Below are 22,994 nucleotides of genomic sequence, written 5' to 3'. Positions count from 1 at the left end.
TGTTGTCTACATTAATTTAATTTATCACTCCAAGCAGAGACTGCTCCACACTGACTCCTAGTAGCCATAGAGCAGTTTCTACACACAAGGGAATGTTTTGCCTGAAGAAATTATGTGTGGCTATTAAAAAAACAAAAAAAACCCACAACCCGACAAGTTTTTATATTGATCTTTAGAGCAGCAATCTTCACACAGAAAAGGAGAAGTCCTTCTGGGGTGACAGAGTAGCTACTTACTGTGCTTACTGTGAAGAACGTTCCTTTATAGGCTCCTAACTCCAGTTAGAGAGTGGGGAAGGGTGAGTATCTAAATAGAACTATGCTAAAACAGGAAGTAATTATCCCACAGATATAAAATAATTTTTAAACAGTATCTGGGATAAAGACAGGATTCTACTACATTATATTACAACAACAGTCCTTTGGAACAACACCTGTGAGTTGTTACGTATTTGTTGTACATTACAGCTCATTTTTTAGATCGCGTGGAATGCTTTTTTGCAGGGTTCTCAGAAAATGCAGAGTAAAGAACACACAGCAGAAAAACGTATTAGGTGCACCTCTAATGAAATCTATCAATATTACCACAGCTTTCCTAAACATAGCATTTTCACTGCAGTGAAAGACAGAGACATTAGGAAATATGCAAGTAAAACATGACTTTTGTTTTAAATAGGAATTAGGTATTTTAATTGTACTGCATTTTTAAGATGCTAGATTTATTTTTAAATTAATCATAAGTGTTTAAAAGCAAAATCAATGAGTACACTACAGAAGAGATTTGCCAAGGCATGCATGCATACATACATATATAAAGTGTATATATATATATACATACACACATAGAGTGAGGGATAACACAACAGTAACAGTGTAACTAATTTCTAATGTAGGGACTTTTGCATGTTTGTCTCAAATTTATGAGATGTACACACAGAAGATTACAATGTATTAGAGATTACATCTCTCCATTGTCTCTGAGTGATATATTATCAGTACACTCCATTTTCATTCACAGTCTCCTTGGAACATCCCAAAGGTTACTGTAGGATCATGCAATATTAACGTTTCCCTTCTATCCATGAATCAAATCCAGACTCCCCAGATTTTGTTTTTCAGGTCCATCCCACAGTCAGATAATAACATTTTTATGAATATATGGGTATTTCATGTTTAAGTATTATAGAAAACAAGGCACACCTAAATTAGAGGGAAGTATTCAAAGTTTTGTATCCCAAGTCACACAACTTTCCCATAACTTTTCCTTCTTGCTAAGCAGACTAAGTCACAGACTTGTCTCACATGCTAGACCAGGCTAGACATTTTCAATTACATTATTTTTCTTCAAAAGCATGACTCAGTATAATTTAAACTCAATTACATTAACGGTGAAAAGGATAAAATGATTTGTGTTAAAAACTTACTCACTGCCATGTTGACTATGTTTTAACTCATGTTAGAGTCAATGTTTGGACTTTACCACTGTTTTCAGTGAGATATAACACAAGGCTTAACAAGAATATATCTTCCTTTTATATGGAATGGGAATTAATGCAGTTTTGAGACATAGTTCATGGCAAGTTTTCAAGTAATGTTACATGGCTGTAATGCTATCTGTGGATTGTTTAAAGCTTTTATATTTTTAAGTATTTTTTTAACACACAGTGAGTGCTTTGCTTTATACAGACTCCTAACCAAGAGTTACTTTGCTTAATTCTCTTGAGGCAGTCCTTCCTTGTTGAGAACAAGATAGAATCGTTAGGGGTGGAAAGGACCTTAAGATCATCTAGTTCCAACCCCCCTGCCGTGGGCAGGGACACTTTACGCTAAATCATGTCACCCAAGGCCGCGTCCAACCTGGTCTTGAACACTGCCAGGGATGAAGCATTCACAATCTCCCTGGGCAACCCATTCCAGTGCCTCACCACCCTAACAGGAAAGAACTTACATCCAATCAAAACTTCCCCTGTTTAAGTTTTAACCCGTTACCCCTTGTCCTGTCACTACAGTCCCTAATGAAGAGTCCCTCCCCAGCATCCCTATAGGCCCCCTTCAGATACTGGAAGGCTGCTATGAGGTCTCCACGCAGCCTTCTCTTCTCCAGGCTGAACAGCCCCGACTTCCTCAGCCTGTCTTCATACGGGAGGTGCTCCAGTCCCCTGATCATCCTCGTGGCCCTTCCCTGGACTTGTTCCAGCAGTTCCATGTCCTTTTGATGTTGAGCACACCAGAACTGCACACAATACTCCAGGTGAGGTCTCACGAGAGCAGAGTAGAAGGGCAGGATCACCTCCTTCGACCTGTTGGTCACGCTGCTTTTGATGCAGCCCAGGATACGGTTGGCTTTCTGGGCTGCAAGCGCACACTGAAGCCGGCTCATGTTCATTTTCTCATCGACCAACACCCCCAAGTCCTTCTCCGCGGGGCTGCTTTGAATCTCTTCTCTGCTCAGACAGCACCCTGGTGGTGCTAGAGTTTGTATCTGATAAAACTAAAACAGTTTACTTCTTTTACTCGCCTTATCAAATTATGTAGACCTTTTCTTAAGTCAGCAATGTTCACCTTGAGCAGATAAGGGAGGAAAATTAGAAGCTGCTCTCTCAGGTAGCTGCCCCTCTTCAATAGCAAAATTGGAACTTTATCTCGTAGTATGTAGATGTCCCCCTTGGATTCTTCCTTTCTTTTGATTATTCTGTAAAAAGATGTATCCTTTCTGGGAACTAAAAAGGAAGGAGTTAAACAGAAGCTGAAAGGAGCTTATATGAAAAACAAGAGATGACTCTATTGTAGTGGAATTAATCAAACACGGTGATAAGATAGACATATCTAATTTCAGAAGCTGCAGAAAGAATATCTTATCACAGTTGTTTCAGTGACCTCACTTTTTAACTTTCTGGGGAAATGCCCTCAGTGTGCAACCTTACACTGAGGAAAAGGAACCAAAATAAGTAGACAGAACAATATTATTGAGGTTGCCAATGGTTTTTTTAACAGAACTTCTTTTTTTACAGTCCCTGCCTTATAAAAACCAACCCAAATCACCAGTTAGAGAAATTCTAAACTGTTTTCATTTCAAAATAGTTGTATGGACTTACATAAATCATGTGTGGCTGTAAGTCTTAGATGAGAAACTTTTCCATAAGAGAAATGGCAGCATCATGTCCAAACTCCTATATAAGAATGCAAACATACAGTTGTGCATGCCTGTATAAGTAAAAATGGTATCATAACCATTTTTATATGCAATATTGAGGGAAACAAGTTGGACGAGAATATAATAGCAGCAGGATGTTTTATCTCGAAGTCCCTTCCTTAGTAGTCTCAACTAACCATAGGATCAACCTTCAAAGCAGTACAGTGATTCAGCTGAACTCTACTTTTCAGCTGGATCTCAGCAGGGAAAGAAAGGGACAAAGAGAAACAAACCAGCTCAGTTGTTGTAGGAATAACATGTTCTTATGGCAGTGGGATTTAATGTGGATTGTGATTATATTATAATTTCAACTTCTATATAATTATTAAAAAAAAAACAGGTGAAAGTAGTGATCTACAAATAGACTCTTTGAACAGATGTTAGAATTATACTTCCCAAGGAAACAACAGTGAAAACAGAATGGTTTTATTAGCTGCTGTTGTACCCTAACACTAGATTTTAGTGTAGAGATCTGATTCTGATAAAATATTTGCTATTTTATACCCTGTATTTATACTCTATATAATTTGTGTAATTTTGTGAATACAAAAGAGCAACATTTTCCCCATAGTTACATTTGGTGACTTACATTTTGTGACTTTTTTCTTCAGGGGGTGACACTTAAGCAGGTTCAATTCTTCCTGACTCCTTCAAAGACTATGTACGATTCTTTTCTGTGAAAATAATGAAAATAGCATTAGGAGTAGTTTCTTTTCTCAGATGTCTGATAACTTAACTTCGTGTTTCTGCTTTTCCCCTGGAAATGCCCTTCTGCTCCTGTTTATGGCAGTACTTATTCATTACAATTTTATTCACTGTCTTCTGATCTTCGCCTTGGCTTCCTCCATCCGTTATTATTTCAATGCACATGACATAGCTTCTGGCCAAGCCTAGCCATGTTGCTTGATGAATCCTGTGGTAATGCCTATTAATACCAGGTATCTTACTACTTAAAGATTTGTAATTGCACTTTTTATTTTGTCTGAAAGAAGAGTACTTAGCACTTCAGAGTCCCTCTAAGCACTCTTTAATTTATTTTCTAGATCTCCAGATCAAAGACTGTATGATGGAAGTTTTCATACACTGCCAGAATAAAAATATTTAGATAGGTACCTGTTAAGAACCTTCAAAAGAAACTAATTGCTAGAAACTGAACTCGCACTGACTTGCAACACTAGGGAGGCTTCCACACAGATGCTATCATCAGCACTGTGAAGCATCTTTTAATAATTTTGATAAACCTGGCCTTGCAGAAACATTTTATTTTTATTTTTTTTTGCAAAACTGTTTTGCTCTTAACACTGAATAAAACTTGATGGGTATTTTTATGTGCATTAAAATAATGTAGACCAAATGGAAGTTAGTATACAACTGTCTGTGGTATACAGTATACAATATACAACTGTTACCAGTCTGCACACCTATAGCTGCAGTAGATAATGCTTTAATATTGACAATCATAAATTACTGATCAATAATAAAGATATTATGACTAAAAAATGGGCATCTTCTATACTGAAGCTGTTGCACAGAGCACTCTTCTGCTTAAATAGTTTAGAATGTAAGAGATAACCACAATATCATCAGTTAGTAATGCCTCTTAAAGGAAAGAAATATAGTTAAAAGTTTTAATGATACAGATTTCTCTTTAAACATTTGGAATTAAAAATAGAAGATTTCCTACTGTAAGTGCCTGAAGTGCATATGACAGCAATCCTACTATTCAGCTTAATGAGCCTGTCAGCCCAGCATATTAAGCAGTTTGCTTTAAGTATCTTCAATATCATGTAGATCTAAAATGTTAATGGTAAGCAAGAGTTTGGAAAATGTAATAAGGGACAGTTTTCTGTATAAAAAAAAAATCTTCTGTCATCTGCTATTTGTCTAGATTATGAAATATGGTTATTAATTATTATAGCTTTGATTTCTAGGTTCAAAAAGAATTCAAATCCCAAATTTTCCACTGTATTTTAAGATGTCTTCATACGAATCCAGAGATTCTTAACACTTACTTGCTGTCATTCAGCCTTCATTTTCTTGCTCATCTTGACACTCTTTTAAGGAATACTTTCCTCAATTGTTTGATCCACCATTGTGATTGGACTTAGCAGTCTTCTGATTAAGTCACTGTTTACAAATCCAGGATTTAGGAGTCTGGATGTCCTAACCTTCCTGAGCCACTCCTGCATCTATAATCTTATTTCTGACAGAAGAGACATATCTGCATATATCAGATATCCAGCTCCAGAGCCATTGCTCCCTATTTTTGTCATGTTGGTGTTAGAGATTGCTCTGTAAGTTTTTCTGCATATTGTTTGTCCAAGATGTGACTTAGGCAACTGTAAGCTTGTATGCAGGGACCAAAAAAGCACTTGTCTGCAAATATGCTGATCACTGATACTTTAGGTATCCACAGATTTCAGAAATAGAATCATAGAATCATAGAATAGGTAGGGTTGGAAAAGACCTTAAGATTATCTAGTTCCACCCCCCCTGCCATACAATCCTTGATACCTTTATGTTAAGTTGTTTAAGGATAGACACTGTGAATTGCTGATGGCTAAAAAGCGAGCTCCTTCTTGACTCAAAAGACGTTGTACTTTTCATTTGAGCAATGTAGGTTTATGGTCTTTGGAAAATTAACAGATTCAAACTTGTTCTAACTGAGCATATGTTGATTCACAAACCAGCTTCCAGGTCATGTGATGGGAAAGTTAAATGGATTAATAGGGAAAAGAAGAAGGAAAAAAGAAGTTCATACTCAGAATTCTGTCATGACTACTATGATTAAATGATCAGCATTATCTTAGTCTCTAAAACCCTACTAAAGAACAGTGGTGAAGGACAATAAAGTGCATTAGAACATAAGCCAGTTTTCTTTGACATATAGATCACTTGAAAGGATCCCTATAACTCCCAGAGGAAAAATTTCCCAGATGGCCTGATGCATTATGTCAGTGGTTTGAACTAGCTGTACTATTTCTTCCAAAGAATACTGGAAAAGGCTTCTAGTGTCTTTTTGTTATATGAGAATTCAAGTTCTGTAAGCACTAATGGAAATTTCTCAAGTAAATTCCATGCAAACTTAGATGAGAACACCTCTTTCATTCTATTCTGGTGTTTCTTTTAAAATATCAACAAAATATTAAGTCCAGCACACATCTTCATTATTTCATGCCACCTAAACATCTATAGGCATAACTACATTACTTTGAATTTCATGCACAGGGGTATTTTACCCTTTTTTACTTAAAATAATCTTGTGGCTTTACTATATATATTGGCTTATTTATTTTAAATCTGACATTTTTATAGCCATGCCATTTACAAATTAAAGAACTAGTATATATTTTTTGCCTTGGGAAACAATAAAAAGTTATTTTTTTACATAACTTTTTGCCAGAATCATGGAAGTCTTTAGAAAATCTTTCAGCAGGTAATGTGGCAGTAGGATTTAATTACCATTTATATCACAGAAGTCCATAGACACACAGTCCTGGTTACAGGATCTCATTGTGGTAGATGCTGTTGAAACCCAATTCTTTCTTCATTCTCAAGATAAGTACCTTCTGGGCCATGGCAGTGCAAAATACCCCATTCTTCTCAAGGTTGTCCTAGAATGCTGAACTGTTGCTGATTGTCTGGGTAAGATAAGCTCACAATGTGTTTCTCTTGTCTACAAAAAGCAGACTCTAATAATTTAAGCTGTGAATCAAGTAATAACTTTTGGTCACCATCAGCATGGGCAAGATTTGAACTGATGACTTAGATTGAAACATGCTAAATTCTAGCATCACCCACAGCATTGCAAGCTGTACGATGAAAAGAAAAAAGAAGGTATTTTCTGTTGCGTGGGTAGTGTGCTTTAAATGTGAAAGAGTCTTCCTAGCTGTGGCAGCAAACAGCTTTGAGGTAATTGCTATTTTGTGTTTCAGTTCAGAGACAGACGTTAAAATGAGTCATTGGCTTCTGTTTCTGCCTTCTGAGCTGGCCCCTCTTCATGTACAGGTTTACTGGTTTTAAAGGGACTGTGTACTGGTACAGCTGCTCCCAGTAAAAGAGAATATGCAGCATAGGGGAAAAATATTCCCACATATTTTCCTGGTAAAAGTTCGGTGATTTTGTATACAATTTATGCAGTTATACGCTATAATAGCTTTAACTGCAAAATACACAAAATACAGTAGTTCCTGTAGTGATTACACAGGATACTTAGTGTTTACATTCATACTTATTTATTTGTCACTTTGATTAAATGCATGCTTGTTAAGGAGAAGTCTTGCTCTGAGGTTTCAGTCTTTTCCTCTTTTATGTTTCTTTTCAATTTACTTTAGAAATTTGTGTCAGTCTTGAGCACTCTTTTTGTCTGCCATGCACGGGAGAGGTATTACCCCAAATTCTGCTGTGGGAACTCTCTGCTTCAGCTGCCTTTAATAGGATCACGCTTTTTAAAAATAAGTCTTATACTCATATAAAAATTTAGATAGAAAACTAAATTACATCAGCAGTGAAAAATCGTATGACTGAAACATCAATTCTAATTTCAAAGCATTTCTTGAGACAATGCAAAATGTAATTCTATTGCTGAAGTGAGGCAAGGCCGTTCTGGGACAAAACTAATATAGAAGTCTGACAAATATTGTTAATAATCCACTGATATGTATAACTGATGAGAACAGTGTTGACAGCACCATATTGCAAGAAAGAATCATAGCCTGATGGGAACATTACAAGCCACTGGTAGAAATGTGCAAGAGCCTCTAATGCTGTTAGAGTTGCCACCATAGTGATGGACCAGATTCTCAGGAGCTGACATCTTCATAAATCAGAAGCTCTCTGGTACCACAACAGGTCCTTGGTTTGACTAATATATGATTACAGCTGAGGACTGTAGCATGGCAGAAGTCATGCTAAGCAATAACCTGTCCATGCTGTTGGCACTTTGGAGGCCAGAGATAACAAAGGGAACTCTGGCAGTCTTGGCTGCTTCTTCTACAAAACATTAACTGTAAAACCCAGCTGAATTCAAAAGCCATTTAGGATTTAAAAACAATACTGTATGTGTCTATTCGAATTTTCAAGTGAATTGGAAATCTTGTTTCCTACATTATCAAATTAAACACTACCTATTGGAAAAATATTTGCCCACTGACAAATGGATATCTACATAATGGACATTTACAGATGGATCTCCTTGGATGAATTTCTGCCCCATTAACAACTTGTGTACATACACAGTTCCAGATTTTCATTTTAAAAGCCGTAATTAAAGTGTAAATATTGTTGGCTAATGTAGTTGGCTGTCAATATGCACTTGTTACGGAAAATGTGACATACGTCATTAAATAAGAGAGCATAACATGTTATTTATAATTATGTAGGAATATGGTGTTCAGCTTAAGACTTGTTTATGTATTGTTGTGCACAGTTTTTAAATGTTGTGTTGCTGTATAGCTTGATTTTCTGATTCTTGGAAGTCAGAGTGTGTCCTGGGTTCAGCTGTAACAGTCAATTTTCTTCCTAGTAGCTGGTGCAGGGCTGTGTTTTGGCTTCAGTCTGAGAACAATGCTGATAACACAATGATATTGTAGTTGTTGCTCAGTAGCATTTACCCTGATCAAGGACTTTTCAGTCTCATGCTCTGCAGTGAGGAGGGGCACAGGAATCCGGGAAGGAGCAAATACAGGACACCTGACCCAAACTAGCCAAAGGGGTATTCCATAGCACAGCATGTCATGACCAGAATGAAAACTGAGGTAGTCATCCAGAAGGGACCAATCCCTGCTCAGCTCAGGCTGGGTATCGGACAGCAGGCTTCAGCCACGACAGAGTGCTACACTTATTTTCATATGAATCAATCTGATCACACCATGATGAAATACATTTTTCTAGCGAGAATTTCACCTTTGTGTGTCTCATGCAGGCAGGGGAAGATTTTCTACTCCTCCAGTGCTTCATTTTAAGTGCTCGTTCTTTTTTTGAATGATATAATGACAACCTTATGCCCTCTGGAAACCTAATTGTCTTTTGAAATTAAGCTGAACTTGTCACTTAAGGAATGGTTTTATCTTTTGTATGTAAATTAGGGCAGAGTGCATTTTTGTTAATTTTTAATAAAAATGAATGTCTGAGTAGAAGACATTATCAAAGGAACAGACAAAATTACTCTAGGAGTCTTATTTTATTTGTAGTTGATGGAATATGTCTTTGATATCCTTATTTACATAGATTAGCACTTTATTCCATAATTGGAGCCTTCATCTTGAGTAATTGACTCTTCCTTCCTTAGACAAAGAAATGTATAACTTAGAGTCCTGGATATGAGAGAGGGAATAGAAGTTCCTGATGTAGCAGATGGGAGCATCCACAACCCTTACAAACAGGAGATGTACAGACATACATATGATAAAAGTATTAGTGTATAAGAAGAAATTCTGGACATGGAGATGGCTAGCTCAGCGTAGTCTGGGGAAAGGCTGGAAGGGATGCAGTGTGCCCCGTTGCAAAAAATTATCTCATGTTACAGGATACAACGTGCAGGCAGCCACAAGCTTGATGTGCAACTTACCACATTTAGTAGAAAGGTGATTTCAGATACTGCAGTTGTGAAGGGAAGCATTTCCAACCAGAAGGGAGCAAGAAACAGTCTTCTATTGCTGTAATGTTCACTGTGCAGTCTACATAGGAGTCACTCAACAAAGGTTCTTAGTGTTGCAACAGGAATGGTTTAAATATGAGGGAAATCAAGCAGTTCTTTTACTTATAGCTTGTGTGTGCATTTTTATGTAGTTTTATAGCAGAAGTGAGTATTACTGAACACTTCAGTACTGATCACCAAGGTGTTCAGGGTCAGGTACACTTACATGCTCAGCACGTTGCCAGCATTGCCAGTCACAGATTTCATGGAATCATATGGACCAGAAAAGACCTCTGGAGAGCCTCTAGTCCAGGTCAAAGCAGGCTCACCTCTAATGTCTAGGACATTGTTCAGTTAAGCTCCGAATATCTCTAGTGACAGTGAATCCAGTCAAACGTAGCTGACTGCCTTCAGGGTAAAAAACTGCTTTTTGACATCTACCTAGAACCCTCCCACATTGCAACTGGTGTCCGTTGCCTCTCGTCCCATCCTTGTCCATCTCTGAAGGGAGTCTAGTTGCACCTGCTTTGCTGCAGGTATCTTAAAGGATGGCGTACATACATTCAGCAGGAAAATGCAGCAGTAAGCAAAATGTGAAAGGCACTCTATCTTTTTTCTTATGGGTGGTAAAACTACATCCCTAGAACAAAAGGAAAGTAGGATCTACAAACTCTTTACATGGTAACACTGTATCTCTCATACATATTTGTCCTTATTGCCTCCTCTGAATCTCAGTTCAAAGTAAAGGAATTAAGTAGAATGTATTTCAGGTGAGGCTGTTTTAAAAATTGTCAAGAAACTACCATCTTTCAGTTACAAGTTTTTGCACATTTAATGAGCTGTGGATGCAAAGCCTAAACTGAACATATGATCTATGTAAAAAAAAATTGCAATAATTTAATTTACCAAATATTTAGCTTACAAACAGTATAGACATTCTGATGAATGGGGGAAGCACTGTAGCTGTACTAGTAATTAAAAATAGTGCAGGCATACTAACACAGTTTAGCAATGTAAGGATATTTCAAAATAGGGATTGGTATTTCCAAAGGAACACTCAAGTCAGATGCCAAAACTCAGGTATTTTTAATGTTGAAGCAGAAGGTGACTCTCTGTGCTGCAAGCAAGAGACACGTGTGAGACAGAGAAAGAAACACATGCTTTTGGCACCTATCTTCTTTATTTTTCGTAATCCACACGAGTGGCTCGAGAAAAGTAAATTAGTTGGAATTGTGGTAGCCAGGGACAGCAAAAAACCTGATTTTCAGGGACTTCCACAAGAGAGATCTTGCCACAGTGCTTACATTGTTTCTAGCAACATGTCTTCTTTTCCTGGACTGAATTCCTTATTTACCTTTCAGTGTCCAATCTTCCTGTGGAAGACCCTGTCGATTGCAGCAGGAATAATAATCATGCTTCAGCATTTATACGGCTTAAAACATACACATTCTATTCTATTCAATAGCCAGATGACATCAGAACCCAATGACCTGGAACAGTATAGCACAGATGAAGGCAAGATAATGTTCTCTGGGAAAGTCCAAGCTCACTTTGCTTTTTCCACCTTTTTGTGTGTGTGTTGTGTGTTTCCAAGGCTGTCTACCATTACATGTTCTGACTTATCCTCTGGATCCACCTTTTGCTCTACTCCAGGGCCTAGACCAGGCTCCTAACTTAAATACTTTAATTAGTTGCCTACATTTAAATTATATGGCCATCATACCATGTATATATTTTTGGATATTAAAGATCCTCTAGTCACTTTCAGCAACTCCCTGGATGTGTAGCTGCAGCATCCAGAATAAATACTGCATGATCTACCTCAACTCAACCTCTCCTCTTGAGAAGATAACAAGAGGTTTTAATGGCACCTAGGAAATAGAGTATGTTATATACATTTGTAACACTAGATATGGTAATACAGATTTAGAAGAAAAATGCTGCGAATAGTGAAGCTCACCTGAATAGAGAGTTAGTCTTAGAACTTCACACTTTAAACGCCGGATCTGATCTTTCACATACTAAATATATATTTTAATGCAGGTGTTTGAGTCTAGGAATCAAAGATCTGAAATGTCAGACTGGGAAAGCAATGAAACCTTGACTTGTACCACTGGCATGCATCTGATCTCACTGCTGTTTTACCAAATTAGTCCTGCCTCATTTGATGACTGACCTTAGTATGAATCAGGGCAATCTTACCGTGCCTTTTTGCTGTTCTGAAGTCCCACCTCAACAATACACTTTGAATTGAAGCTTTATGTGCACCAATACTGACGTGTCTTTTCCTCATCCTGCTCACACAAGCATTTCATCAGGTGGCATATTGCTCATAGCACAAACAAATAGTTGGCACACTCAGTTCCTCTGTATAGACTTTGCTATTCAAGCAAAGAACATCTGTCTTGTTGGCCATGTTCACAGGCAGTTATTGAAAGACTGGAGAGACATCATGTGCTTTTTTATTGTAGGATCTGGACTGCATCTTGCAATGGAAGTAAATGTTGTTCCAAGCAAACTCTGCTTATAGACCAGTGACTCTGACCTGTGAGAGGTCCTGTGCTTGGAAGCTGTTAACACACAAACCTCGACTCTAATGCTTCAGCAGACTGTTAAATTAGCTTTTCCTTTTTTAACATTTTTTTAATTATTCTGTTATTCTTTTTAATATACTAGCCAAATTTTCTGAATTTGGGCAAACAGTGCCAATACAAAAACCAGTTTTCCAGTGCTCTCTGACTCTGCTAGCCATTTTGGAGGACTCTTCATTCTTATCAAAAAATCACTGAAATACGTATGGGCAAAAAATCAGGCTTGAAAATGCTTGATTAAATTTGGCTGAAACTTCAGAGTTTTGCAAAGTGTTTAATAGTTGAAAAGCAGTTTTGTGCGGAAGTGAATGAATCAAACAGTAGTAGCTGTAATGAATAAGCCATTGATTTCACTGAGAGTGTTTATGTGGGTCATTATACCCTTTTACAGGTACCTAAGGGTTTTGGGGACTTGTATATATCTCAAAAGTGTTCAGGAGCAGCTCTTATTAAATTTATCTTGAATTTATTTGGGAAGCAGAAAAAGTACTGTACAATGCAGAGCTACTTCCCATTTAAAACTTTGTAATAAGCAAGTCAGAAATTTCACTGTGTCCTTCAAATGTTCACTAGAAAAGAAAATATTCTTTAATATTTCAGTGTGTTACACTTACTGCTGTCAGGTAGGTGATTTATGGGTTTCTTGTTTTGCCAATTCACCAGCACACTGACAAAGAATACCATTTTGATCACCTTATCCTAATTAGCCTTAATTATAGCCTTCTTCACAAGGTAGTCTTTAGATGTGCTCACATATATATTTATCTGCAGGGCATTATTGTGAGTATAGGAGGACACTGTTCATTGATTTGCATAAAGAGGCTTTGGAGTTGTCATCTGGCTTTTATTCAGAGTAGCAATAATCTCAGACACTTAAAAAGCCTGCAGACACCTCACACTGTCACATTTGGCGATGGTAAAATATAGGTCACTAATTACACACAGGAACCAAGTACGAAATAACTTGCAGACTGTTTATTTGAGTACGTGTGGGCAGCGCACACTTTGCAGAAACAGGATTCACAGCATTTGCGTGAAGAACTTATTAAAGGAATAAATCTGTAGTATATGCAAAATAAAAAACGAGAGACTCAATGGGAGAATGCTTGGGAGTAGTTGGCCAACGCTGAAGAAGGGAAGTCTGTTCTGTTTAAACAGCCCTGCTCATGCTAGTGAACAGGCTGCCCAGGGCAGTGGTAGAATCACCATCCCTGGAAGTGTTCACACACAGGGTGAGGTCTGTGATATGCGTTACTGGTGGACTTGGCAATCCTGGGGTAGAGGTTGGAATTCATCATCTTTAAGGCCTTTTCCAACCTGACCGATTGTGTGATCAAAACGTGCCTCTGACAGAGTATACTGAAATTACTTAGGGAATTTATGCCGTATAGAATTTAAGCACTGCTGACAGCGCATTCGCCAGTTAATTTTTATCTAGCACCATCATGTTAAAACCGATCCTCAATTTCAGTGTCCCTCTACAACCTAGATAAAACCACCTAGCTACATGTGCTAACAACGCGTGTGAACAGGGAACATTTACGTGTAGCACCACTTGTTTCGGGTTCTCTGGTGGAGAAAAGAGCCATCGCCCCCTGCAACCGCTCCGCGCTCCTCGGCGGCCCCGCGCTTCCAGCCGCTCCCGTCACAACTCCCGCTCTTCCCGCACCACCCGGTCCACCGGGGCTCCCCGGGGTCTCCGCCACAGCCGATGGGGAGAGCACTAACCCCGAGGGGCCCCCATCACCGCCACCGGCCCCCCCCAGCCCAGCCCAGCCGCGCCGCGCCGCAACAAAAGGCAACGCCGAGCACCAGGTGGCGGCCGCTGCCGGCCCACTGACAGTAGGGGGCGCTCGAGCTTCACCATGCAGCGCTGCCGCTTGCCCTCTCCTAACCGGCACCTCGGGGCCGCCCCGCTCTCGGCGTGGCGCTGGCCGGTCACCCCGTGCCCCGTTCTCACACCCGTTTCGTTCCGCGCTGATCCTTCCTGCGTGTTCCTGGCTTTCTCTGGGGCAACTGGGCAGCCCTGTCGTGCTCATAGGGACTGATCTCCCTCGTTCCCTCACCGCCTCCTGCCGGGGTCGCGGTCGGTCCCGGGAAACTTTCCCGCTGCCGGGAGCTGCGCCTCAGCCAAGGGGCCTGGGGAAGGGCAGAGAGGCGGCTCGTTCCTGGCTCTCTGCTGAGCAAACCCACAGTCCTATAGACTTAATAGGTCGCGTGTCATCCATTCTATTTTATATATTTTATATATGTTTTATTGTTTTCACCTTTTTCCGCACAGCGGATGAGCAGAGAAATCCCTGGAGAAGACCCTTTCCAAGGGTCTCGCTCCCAAGCGCGCAGGGAACGAGCGGAGAGAGGGAATGAATAATTAGAGCCCAGTTCCATGAAACCACTTACCGAAAAATTAGCTGCCCATTAAACCGGGAAGCGGCGGGGAGCACCCATGGAAATCCTACCTATGGCCAACGGCGGCGGAGCGGCAGGGGGGCAGGGCCGTGCCCGCAGCCAGCCCCGTTCCCCGTCCCGCCGCCCTGCCCCGGCAGACAGGGACTCGGGGGTGTGGAGCGCCGCGCTCTAGTCCACACCCCGCAGCCTCCCTTCCCCAGGCAGCCGCACTCATTCTCCTCCCTCCCTCTCCCTGCAGCCGGTGTGTCCGCGGCGGCAGGAGGCGGAGGCAGCGGGAGGGGAGAGAGGAGGGGAGCGGAGCCGGGCTGCCGGGGCCGCCCGGGAGAGCTGCTGCTGCCGCCGGTGCCGGTGCTGCCTTGGCGGCGGGAGGCCCCGCACCCCCGGCAGCCACATCTGCAGGGCAAGCAGCCCGCCGCCGCTCCCGCCTGTCCTCCTTCAGTTTCCGCTCTGGGCTTCAGTGAGGAGGTGTAGGGGACAGGGGTTTGTTTCGAGGGGATACTGAGGAAGCCGTTCCCCTCCCGTAGCACATTGCCTAGGCGTTCCTATTATGGAAGTTAAGTGAGAAACTCTGCAGCTTGAACTGATTTGGTAGAGAAAGAGAGAGAAAGGGGTAGGGGGAGGGCAAGAGGAACGCAAAATTAGCCAAACCAAACCAATGATTTTCCTGCAAAGTGCTGGGAAGTTTGTGGAGCACGTTCTAGGAATCACGTCCTTTCTCAGAGTCTTTCCTTGTCTTCCGAAGAAAGAGCTCGCTTTTGGATTGCCATGGATCCTAAAGAAAGTCTTAGACACACTTGAATAATTCCTCTGCCGGGGCTGGATTGGTGGGAATTTAGGAAGGAGCGTGTGTGTGCAAAGCAGAATCTGCCTCCGGAGCTCACTCGCTGCTCTAATCTGTATGGATCTAAAAGTGTCACATTCAAGACCTTTCCATCTGCAGCTTTTGATTTCAAGATTTCCCTTTCCACTTTAAGTAGCTGCTAGGAAACTGAAAACTTTTGGACCTACCTCTTACTGGCTTTGGATACTTTTTTTTTCCTTTTTTTTTTTTTTTTTATTCGTGTGGTATTGGTCTCGCAAGCGATCGGGATTGCCTTTAATATGTCAAAATGGGTCTGCTGACGCCACTCTTGCTCTTTGGATTTGCATTTCTCCAAGTCTATGGTAAGTTCCCTTATTTTAGAGATGCCGTTTCTGTGCAGAAATCCCCTTCATCTGGCTCTGATTTGGGACAGCACATGTGGACGGCATTATAAGCTTTAACATTACAGAGCCTTAAGTTTGTTTCTGGTATAAAAATGGTATGGGGAGGTGGGGGGAAATATATGCTTCCAATAAGCAGTCCTTCCCGTCTGCGAACTTAATGGAAAAGCAGCTTGTGAATAGAAGGATGTCAGCTTGAGGTAGTGAGGAAAGAGGAAAAACTACAGTGCTAAATCTTTCTACTTCGGGGTGGTGGTGGTGGGTGGAAGTGGGGAGGAAGAGAGAAAAAGCAGAGCGCTGCTGTAGCTGGTTTTACTTTGCCTCCTTCTATTGTTAAACTTTCCGCCGGGAGAGCCAGCTGATGAGATAAATAGGTTAGCTCTGCCTCGGCTCCAGGTGAGGCGTGCTGGCCCATTTCCAGAGTCCCTCAACGCCTCCTTTGGCGCTGGCGAGCGAGGCAGGGCGGGCAGCACCGGGGACTGCTCAGCACCGACCACGCCGCTCTCTCCTCCCTCTCCCCCCGCAGGGCCCAGCCGAGCTAGGGAGGGCAGGTGCAGCGATGCCCGCCCGCCCCGAGAGGGCTCCGCTCAGGGGTGCGTCTGATGGGAGAGTCCTCCCGTCATCTCCCTCCTGTATCCCCCTGTTCCAGGCTTCCCGAGGGGAGTGTTCTCGTGGAGTTTAAGCAGCGTTGGGAGGAAAAGGGGGAGATTTATTGCTGTTTTCTTTTTCCCGCACGCCCCACCTGCAGCCTCCCCCTGCGCTCCCCGCTTTGGGTCTGTGCTGCAACGCTTCTTGCCGTTTTCCACTTGAAGTAATGGGTGTGGGACTACAAATTAGCATCTTGGGGAAGCGCGCTTTAGTAGGGCGAGAACTTGAGCGCAAAGGTAAATTGGCTTTCAAAGTAGTGGTTGGCGCTGTGCTGCAGCGTAGACGTTAGAGGCATTACAGTAGTTCAAGCGCTCAGCTAGGATGGGAGCATCTGTAACAGCTTACAGTTGTACACGGGTGTGTGCTGGGACCAAATGCTCGGCAGTCCTACTAGCATTGAGTATTTGCATCTCTAAATAGTCTTTTAGGCGTTAGATGAATTCAGTGTCTGGGCCCCTGGCTGGTTTTGCCTGTCTGTTTGAGCAAACTTCGTTCCAGGAAGCTGCTTATAGCATTTGCTCTATCAGTCCTGAATCAAGGACTCTAGGTTTATTGTTTGCAGTCGCAGGCTGCTTTGGGTATTTCTCCCCCTCCTCTCATCTTCCCCACCCCTTAGCAAGAAAGAAGGCAAAATAGAGGGGAACAGGGAGACATTCAAGTACAGTTTTACATTGGTTGCATAATATGGGATGCAGTTTAATGTTCAGTTTGGTCTACTGACAAGAAGATTTCTGTGTAATATATGCACATGCTAAACAGTAGGAAGTTTTAACTGTGAAAGGATTTAATGGAACATTTGTGTCTATCGTCATACCGTCATAGTTTTGCAGGAATTTTGTTTTCTGGCATTTTTCCCCACTGTAACATATCTTGATCCTTAACCTGAAGACCACTGGGATCAAAGGTGTCTTTGTATACAAACTGAAAACATGAGGCTGTAGCAATGTAATTATTAGTAAGTGTTTAAAATTGTATGTAGCTAGAAGGAATACAATTAAAGTGCTCAGTGGAAGTGACAGAGTGAATCAGAGGAGTTTGGTGTTACCGAATGTAATTAATGTACCAGGCTGTTTGGAGATACATGAAACAAATGCAATTAACAGGCTTGCTGGAATGACAGGAGCAAGGAGTAATTTATTCGTGTTTTGTCATGGGGAACGCAAGTAGAACCTTTGTTCTGGTCTAGCCTTACAGGACAAGGGTGGTGGGTGCACCTGAAGTACATAGCTAATTTAGAGCTGGACCATTAGGCAAAAAATGCCAAGAAACCGCCCAGAATACATGTGAGCCTTCTCTTTTGTGGGAAGATATTGCAGAGACCGTCAAGTTTGCCTACATTAACAACTCTCTTTAAATAAATAAATAAGCCTTGTGGATAGCATGCCATGACCAAGTAGAGATAAGCTGTTATTGTCAAAATGACTAACAAGTAGCTTTGAAGAGATACTGGCATGGAAGCTTGGCACGCAATACTTCTGTCTCTTTAGAAGCATAGTAATTACAATTACACCTTAGGGTGACATATTGCACCAGTTGCTCTGAAAACATGAGTATCAACATTAGAGCTACTTGTAATGCTTTAATGTAAGAAAAAAGGCAACCCCAATAGACCACTTGTTTAACAAGTCCTTGTTTTGATTTCTGTGTTTGAAAGTTACCTCTTGATGCATTTCTGGTTTTGAGGTTTTGTTGTCATTCAGTCTGTTTAGGTTCTTTTTGTTGTTCTCTTGACATAGGGTCCAGACAGAGAAAGACACTGTAGTGTTTGAAGCATGTTAGCTATAGAATCATAGAATAGTTAGGGCTGGAAAGGATGTTAAGATCATCTAGCTCCACCCCCCTGCCATGGGCAGGGACACCTCACACTAGACCATGTCACCCAAGGCTTTGTCCAACTTGGCCTTGAACACTGCCAGGGATGGAGCATTTACCACTTCTTTGGGCAGCCTCCTTTTCCCTTTGACCTTAGTTGTGTTTAGTGATTCAGAAGTGGTATTACACAGTGCATAAAGGTGTAGATCAAAATTATGAATTACATTTTTTCCCTGAAGTTATCTTCTGTCTGTGTTTGATGACATCTGGAAATTGCAAAGCTCAGTGAATGTAGCAGAAAGCATGCCATATATACATATATATATTATTGTGCTTATGATTTTCCTGTAGCCCTGCCCATATTCTTGCAGTCTGGGGAATAACTGTAATTCTCCTTTTTTTTAGCTATCAGTCTTGGTCACTGTTCTTCTGTGAGGTTTCCCCCCACCCCCCAAAAAACCCCAACAACACCCCAATAGGCAAAGTCTGTACCATGAAATAAACCAGTAGCTATTGGAGTTAAATAGCTGATTGCAGGGTGGGGGAGCAAGGGGTTATAGTGTTCAATTGGCTTTTGTTTCATTGTTACATGTCTTTTGTTATCTTCCAATCATTAGTAAAGTTTGAAAGCACAAATATTAACAGAAAAGTTCACAATTGCTGCAAACACAAGTGTGTGGATGTTGCCACACACAGTAGCTGTAGTGGGCCAAACTCTGCCCTGGTAGGACTCTAGTGCTTGCAGTGAAAATGACCTTTTATGTCAGTGGTAGCTTTTAGCCATTGTCCTTTGAAAACATCAAGTTGATGCTCTTGAATGTGTGATGGTGTTAAAGATACATGAGAATAATTTGTAAAAGCAGCATTTTATCTCTGTATCAGTGTATTTCCAGAGCACTTACTTTCTTAACAGAAAGTATACATCTGAAATGGTGGGGTGGCTCAAACCTTTTCTGTTTTTTTTTAAATTAATCTTATTTCTTTACACCACATTATCTGTGGCCTTACGCAGGTCTCTATTGCCTCTCAGAGAACATGGCTTACATACAAAGCTAGAGTATACTCTTCCACTGAGTATCTGAGCTGACAAGGTCTTGATCTCTCATGTGAGTTTTGCTGTTGATGGATAACCTTTGCTTCTGTGGAATGTGTGCATCTTAATGCGTGAAGAGTGCAGTTCTGAAGTGGGGAGTTTGTGGTTTGGTTTCCTTTGGCTTGTTCTTTCATAAGACCCAGTTCTGCAGAGCATTTAAGTGTGTACTTCCGTCTCTTATCCAGAATCTTGCTGAAGTTAATAAAACATGTGTTCCAAGTTAATCATATGCTTTAAAACTTTGCTGAGTAGGGCTGAATTTATGCCTATGATGAAATGTTTCGCTGAATTAGTCTTAATGTTTTGCTTTCTTGACTTCCTGTCTGGGAAGTTGTTATTGCAACAACATATATTTATGTGCAAAAGATAGGCAATGAGGACATCCTGTCATTTCATTTCCAGAGGTGAATATGCTTGAAAATTCATGTGATAATCCAGATAATTCTTGTGCCTTTGCTAATTTGCTATGCTGAGAAAGGTCCGATACTGTTTCAGAAAAGTTGCAGTTGGGTTCATAAAACTTTTCCATGAGTTCCACTTACTACAATAATCCTTCCATTAGAAATTTTCTGGAATGATGAGATTGATGTTGCTCAAGGAAGATAAGTTTCTATCAGTGCAGGCTAAACTTATGTGACCTTAAAAGCAGACAAAAGGATTTAAGTACATTTTAAAGGATGCATAAAAAGCATCAAGGAGATGTGCCATCAAAATCTGGCTATTCTGTCCAGTGAGCTCTGTTTCCAGGTATTGCTTTCCCATAGCGATGCTGTGTGGACTTGTAGCACTAAATTCAAGACATGCTCTGTCCACTGCTGAAGCATTTAGAGGAAATTACTAAAGAGTTTGCAATGGCTTTTTAGCCACTTGCTACCCTTGAATTGCTATTCAGGTATTGATCTCAGCTAAATAGATTGCTAACATTTTCTGTACATTCTGTTTCAGCTACCTAAAGAGGAGCACTGCTGTCACGTTTTATCTGTTCTCTCAGCTGGCATGGCAGAGGTTGCTCTTCCTGTGGCTGCCATCTGGCTCACTAGTTCTCATCCTAACCTTGTGGAGGATACTTAGTAATCATACTGATGCCGTTTCTTGCCAAAAGGCTAGGTTACTGGTGCTCTTCTCTGTATTTCTATAGAAATCTCTTTATTTTGCATGCAGAAGGAAGCAAGTGTTCTCTCTTGCCAAATAAAGTGTTCTGTTGCTTTGGTTCTGACTGAACAGACATTCCTTGTAAGGAACTGCTGAATTTTTACATTTGTTGTTACCCAGGCTTCTTGCACTTGCATCTTTATGCCTTGTATATTCCAAAATATGTGTACGCCTTAATATATGCCTTGTCTATTCCAAAAAGTTCCTTTACATTTTGGTACATAAAGGGGTACAGAATCTGATCTTAAATCACTACCTCAGAGAGAATGTTGAGGGTACCTTTTATGCAAGACTAGTCATGTAGGCCGTTAGTTATGAGATCTTTCAATACAGAATAATTGCACAGAAATAAGAATTGTAGATTTTAGTCTCACCATCTTTACTCTCACACCCGACTTCTGCTATACAATGCAAACTGTGGACTCTCTGCCCTGGAAGTTATGTGTCCAGAACTAAGATTGAGTTGTCAATGTTATCCTCACCTCAGACCCTTTCCTTAACAAAATAACTGTTCATCACCCATGGTTAATACTTTTTATTGTTACAGTGGATAATTAATCGAGGCTCTGTTAATTTAGGACCTGATTCTGTACCACTGAAATCTGTAACAACTTTACTATCGAGTCCTGTGTGCAAAAGATCTCGAAAATACATGGTATCTTACTTGCTGTAAGAAAAGGCTTGCATCTTCGTTTATATAATGTGATCTTGTTACAAGATGAAGTTGGCATGCTGCTACATCCTCCCACGGAGATAGCTTCCGAATACTGGAGGCTAAAAGTGCATGTTGATGTCTCATTTGTTCCTGACATGCTCTCTTTAACTAGTGCAGGGTACCCCTTTGTAATCATGAAGATGCTTCTTGTGCTGGGTTGTGGATGTAATTATATCTGTTCTTAGGTTTTTCCAAGCCAAAAATTCATGGAGTAAGAAATGGCTTTTTAATTCCATCTCTGCAGCTTATCTTGGCTTTGCTGCCATGGAAGAGATCCAAGATGTGCTCTTAATTTTGTTAAAATAGTAACTTTCATCAGTAAATACATGAACAATAGACAAACTAACCACTAATACCCATGGAATAACCCACTGATATCTGTGTTGAGCTACTGAGCCCTAGTGGCCAAGCCTAATTAAGATTCTTCTTCATGTCATGGACAAATGTGATGTGAAGGTACTAATTTAAACAGTGTTCTGGCAGAAGTAGCTTGTGCATATGCTTGAACTTGCAGTCTTTATCACTCTCCCACATCTGCTTTGTTGTGTTGGGTTTTTTTTTTGGCTAAACAAACTGTTTGTAAAGTCACTAAATAATTATTATTATCTGCAGATCTCCGAGGTAACACATCTGTTTAACTGGTGTTTGAGCTAACTTTCTGGATAGATAGATTTGCAGGCATCCTTTCCTGCGCTTATTTTCTCTTGGAGTTCAGTTGCACTGCAAAACTGTGTTAGCAAAAAAACACACTTCATTTTAATTAATGATAAAGGCACATGTTTGTCTCCATTTCTATTGGGAAACAATGTATCTGTGGCTTGCTGGGAACTGAAGGCCACTGATCTTCTAGTGATTCCAGTGTCTATTTTCAAACCCACTGAGATTGTGTGCATCCAGGTTCTGTTGCAAACTTATTATGCTGTTATTTGTCCTGGTTGTGGAGATAGTTATTCAGCTTTACGTATGTATGTGAATATTGACTGTAAGAACACAAAGCGTATTCAAATTCATTCTTCTTCATTTTCAAGTGCTCATCACATAAGACAGCAACCCAAGCTTGATTGGAAGCAACCTTAATGATGTGTACTGTCTGCTTGCAGATTTACCTTTCTTGTTAGTGAGTCTTCATTGTACTCCTTCAGCGCCAGTAGAATTCTTCAGTCTGACTACAGTGAAAGTGGCCAGCCATTGTACTATTTTATGCGTTGTTAGAATTTGCTTCTGTTTTCTCACTTGTTCTCAGATTAATTGGGAGAACAGTTTATTTGGTCTGATATATGGAAATGAACTGCTAGAATGAGTGGGGATGCCAGGAATTGAAGTGGGACCTTACTCATTAGAGTTTACCTAGATGATTATGCCACAATGTCTGTTTTGGCATATGGTCTTTTAGTTGCTATTTCTGCATTGCCTCTGTAGCTTCAGTGTAGTGTGCCAAGGCAAGAAGAGTGTCTCTGTAATATGCTTGTTACAAATGCAGATTGGACAAATACATAAAGAGTAAATGGCCAGCAGCAAGTTGTAAAATACAGTAAATTGTAG

General features: G+C 40.7%; 1 protein-coding gene and 1 long non-coding RNA gene across 20 annotated transcripts in view; one reads left to right on the top strand and one right to left on the bottom strand.

The window, feature by feature from the left end:
* ROBO2 (roundabout guidance receptor 2) overlaps positions 1-22,994 on the top strand; it is a 1,076,913-nt gene that overhangs the window by 600,635 nt on the left and 453,284 nt on the right. Inside the window, exon 1 of one of the 19 annotated variants that reach the window (XM_057404329.1) lies at positions 14,710-15,993. The exons of the other annotated variants lie outside the window; for them this stretch is intronic. Coding sequence (XP_057260312.1) covers positions 15,939-15,993 — 55 coding nt within the window. The 5' untranslated portion in view covers positions 14,710-15,938. Of the gene's footprint in view, positions 1-14,709; positions 15,994-22,994 lie in introns of those variants that run through there. 19 annotated transcript variants of the gene reach the window in all.
* Positions 3,709-11,285, bottom strand: LOC130596575 (uncharacterized). The gene is made up of 3 exons (XR_008971555.1): positions 11,184-11,285; positions 4,877-4,985; positions 3,709-3,866 (listed from the first exon to the last, which is right to left on the bottom strand). It is a non-coding gene; the product is annotated as an uncharacterized LOC130596575 (long non-coding RNA).

The sequence above is a fragment of the Pezoporus wallicus genome, unplaced genomic scaffold (assembly GCF_028554395.1).
Source record: "Pezoporus wallicus isolate ANWC-B61680 ecotype Strahan unplaced genomic scaffold, APGP_CSIRO_Pwel_v1 contig_5922, whole genome shotgun sequence".
In the NCBI taxonomy this organism is placed as follows: Eukaryota; Metazoa; Chordata; class Aves; order Psittaciformes; family Psittacidae; genus Pezoporus; species Pezoporus wallicus.
This window is presented reverse-complemented; position numbering and strand designations above follow the sequence as displayed.